The 2,500-nt window shown below is 56.6% G+C and overlaps 1 protein-coding gene across 1 annotated transcript in view; it reads right to left on the reverse strand.

Annotated features, from left to right (window-relative positions):
* Positions 1-373: 373 nt before the first annotated feature.
* The window catches only part of lrrc4.2 (leucine rich repeat containing 4.2), a 2,958-nt gene continuing 831 nt past the window's right edge, over positions 374-2,500 (reverse strand). The window contains exon 2 of the mRNA XM_063196156.1: positions 374-2,494. Within this exon, the coding sequence (XP_063052226.1) occupies positions 405-2,375 (1,971 nt within the window). The 5' untranslated portion in view covers positions 2,376-2,494 and the 3' untranslated portion in view covers positions 374-404. The remainder of the gene's footprint in view (positions 2,495-2,500) is intronic.

Here is a 2,500-nt window from a genome sequence, read left to right on the forward strand (position 1 = left end):
AACATTTGACATCTTCACATTTCAATCTTTTTAAATAGAAGTTACAGGTTAGAAAACTTTAAATTTCCTCTTCATTTTTAATATAATCTGTTTGTTCTCACCATCCCATAGTGGACTGATTTCATATATTCATATATATATTTTTTCACATAGTTATGTATAAGCATGTACAAGAAAAACAGTCTCAGTTTTGCACTTTGTACAAAAAAGTAGTTTGCTGTCTTTTTTTTCTTTGTGCATTCTATTGCATGTGTAGATGAAGGGTGAAAAAAAGAAGTCAAAAACACAAATAGAAAAAGGCAATGGTGAGGTGGACGCTAGGGCACTGAAGTGAGTTTGGGAGGGGGCAGGGGGGCAGGGCAGGGCAGGGGGAGGAGGTCTGGGGATAAGAGACAAGAGAGATGCTAGATCTGAGTCTCCTGTACCTTCTCCTTGTGGGCTTTTTTAGGTAGGTAGGGCTCGTGGATGGTGCTGATGGTGGTGGTCGTGGTGGGCCGCGGACGGTGCAGAGAGTTGCCATGTGTGATGTTGTTCTCTGTCCAGATAGCTCCGTGTGCTGCTGCTTTGTAGGTGCCGCTGCTGTAGGGCTTGTAGATGCTGTTGTGTTCGCGCAGGCCTTCGCCAGGCAGACAGGTCCCCTGTGAGGCCGGCGGCGGCATCTCCTGCTCCTGCTCCTGCATGTGGATGATCTCTATAGTCCTGGCGGCGGCCACACTGCTCCGGTGCTGGTGCCGCTTGCGCAGTTTGTAGAAGACGACCAGCATGGCGGCGGCCAGCATGGTGACGGCCACGAAGCAGCTGATGATGATCTTGGTGGTCTTCATCATGTCGTCCAGGCTGGGCGAGGGCGGGCGCGGGGTCCCGCGGGCCGACGTGGGCACGGACACCTGTCGCGGCGTCTGCAGCAGCACGGTGGGCGTGGAGATGAAGACGGGCTGAAAGACGGACGGCGAGGCCGTGACGGTGGTCTTGGGCTTGAGCATGTCCTCGGACGACACGGGCACCGCTATGTCGTAGAATTCGGTGGTGGTGCAGCAAACCACGTCGGACGTGTTGAGCTCGGCCGCGCTCACGTTCAGGTAGGCCGAGGCGTTGGAGTTGCCGGCCACGTTGGTCACCATGCAGGTGTAGACGCCCGTGTCGTTGGGCAGCACGTTGGAGAAGTTGAGCGAGCCATCGTTGAGCACCAGGATCCTCGGGTGGTTGGAACCGTGAGTGAGGACCGTGCCATTGGGGAGCAGCCATCGCACCGAGGACATGGGCGCCGTGCGACACTTGAGCTCGGCCACACGCTCCGCCGAGATGTTCAGGTCCCGCGGTGCGTCCAGGATGTACGGTGCCGAGCACTGGAAGGTGCTCTGGTCCACGTCCACCAGGTAGCGTCCACGCATGTGGGCCGGCGCATGGCAGCGGCCACAGCAAGTGGAGTTGGTGGGGATGTACTCGCGCAGCCACCAGGAGAGCCACACCACGTCGCAGTCGCACCGCCACGGGTTGTGGTGGAGGTGCAGCTCCACCAGGTAGCTCAAGGGAGCGAAAAGGTCGTGCGGGAGGGAACTGAGGTTGTTGTGGGCCAGGTTGAGCTCAACCAGGCCTGTGACATCATCAAAAGCGTTCCGCTCGATCAGCGTGATCTTGGAGTTCATTATCCAGAGTTTCTTCAGAACCTTTAGGCCCCTGAAGGAGCCGGGCTTGATCTCAGGGAAGAAGTTCTCCGAGATCTCCAGCTCCTCCAGTCCTGTCAGCGGCGTGAGGTTGGGCATCTCACGCAAGTTACACATTCCAAGGTTAAGGTATTTCAAGTTGTATAATCCCTCGAAAGCTCCATCCGAGATATACTCCAGCTTCCTCAGCTCGCCCAAATCCAAGCGCATGAGCGAAGGTACCCGGTTGAATGCATACGACGGGATGCTCTCGATGGGATTGCTCCTCAGCCATAACTCCCTCAGCTTGGACAAGTACTCAAACGCCCCGCTGGGTATGACCGTGAGCCGATTGTCGAACAGCTCCAGCGTGTTGAGGCTGGTCAGGCCATTGAAGGCGCCCACCTCGATCTGGCGTATGGAGTTTCTGCCCAGCTGTAGAACCTCCAGGTGGTGGAGGTGGCGAAAAGTGTCCGCCTGGATGACCTCGATGCTATTCTCCATAAGGTTGAGGAAGCGGGCGTTGGACGGGATCCCCGGAGGCACTCGGATGAGGCCGCGGCGGGTGCACACCACCTTACTGAACTGGCCACTGCAGGAGCAGACGGCCGGGCAGTTGAGGGAGCCCGAGGGGGCCGCGCACACACTCCACGCTCGCAACATGAGGTAGACTGCACAGAGCAGGGCTGAGTTCCAGGCACGGTGCACAGTTACCTGCCCCGAGAGACTCATGATGTGGCACGTTCATAATTCAACATTGTGTGGGGATTCGGCTCAGGGACGGAGAACTCGCCCTACCCTGGTTTGAGCAAGGCTCTCGTTCTTTTTTCCATCGACAGTGCAGGAGGAGGCTGTGC

This window comes from Engraulis encrasicolus, chromosome 4 (assembly GCF_034702125.1).
Source record: "Engraulis encrasicolus isolate BLACKSEA-1 chromosome 4, IST_EnEncr_1.0, whole genome shotgun sequence".
NCBI lineage: Eukaryota > Metazoa > Chordata > Actinopteri > Clupeiformes > Engraulidae > Engraulis > Engraulis encrasicolus.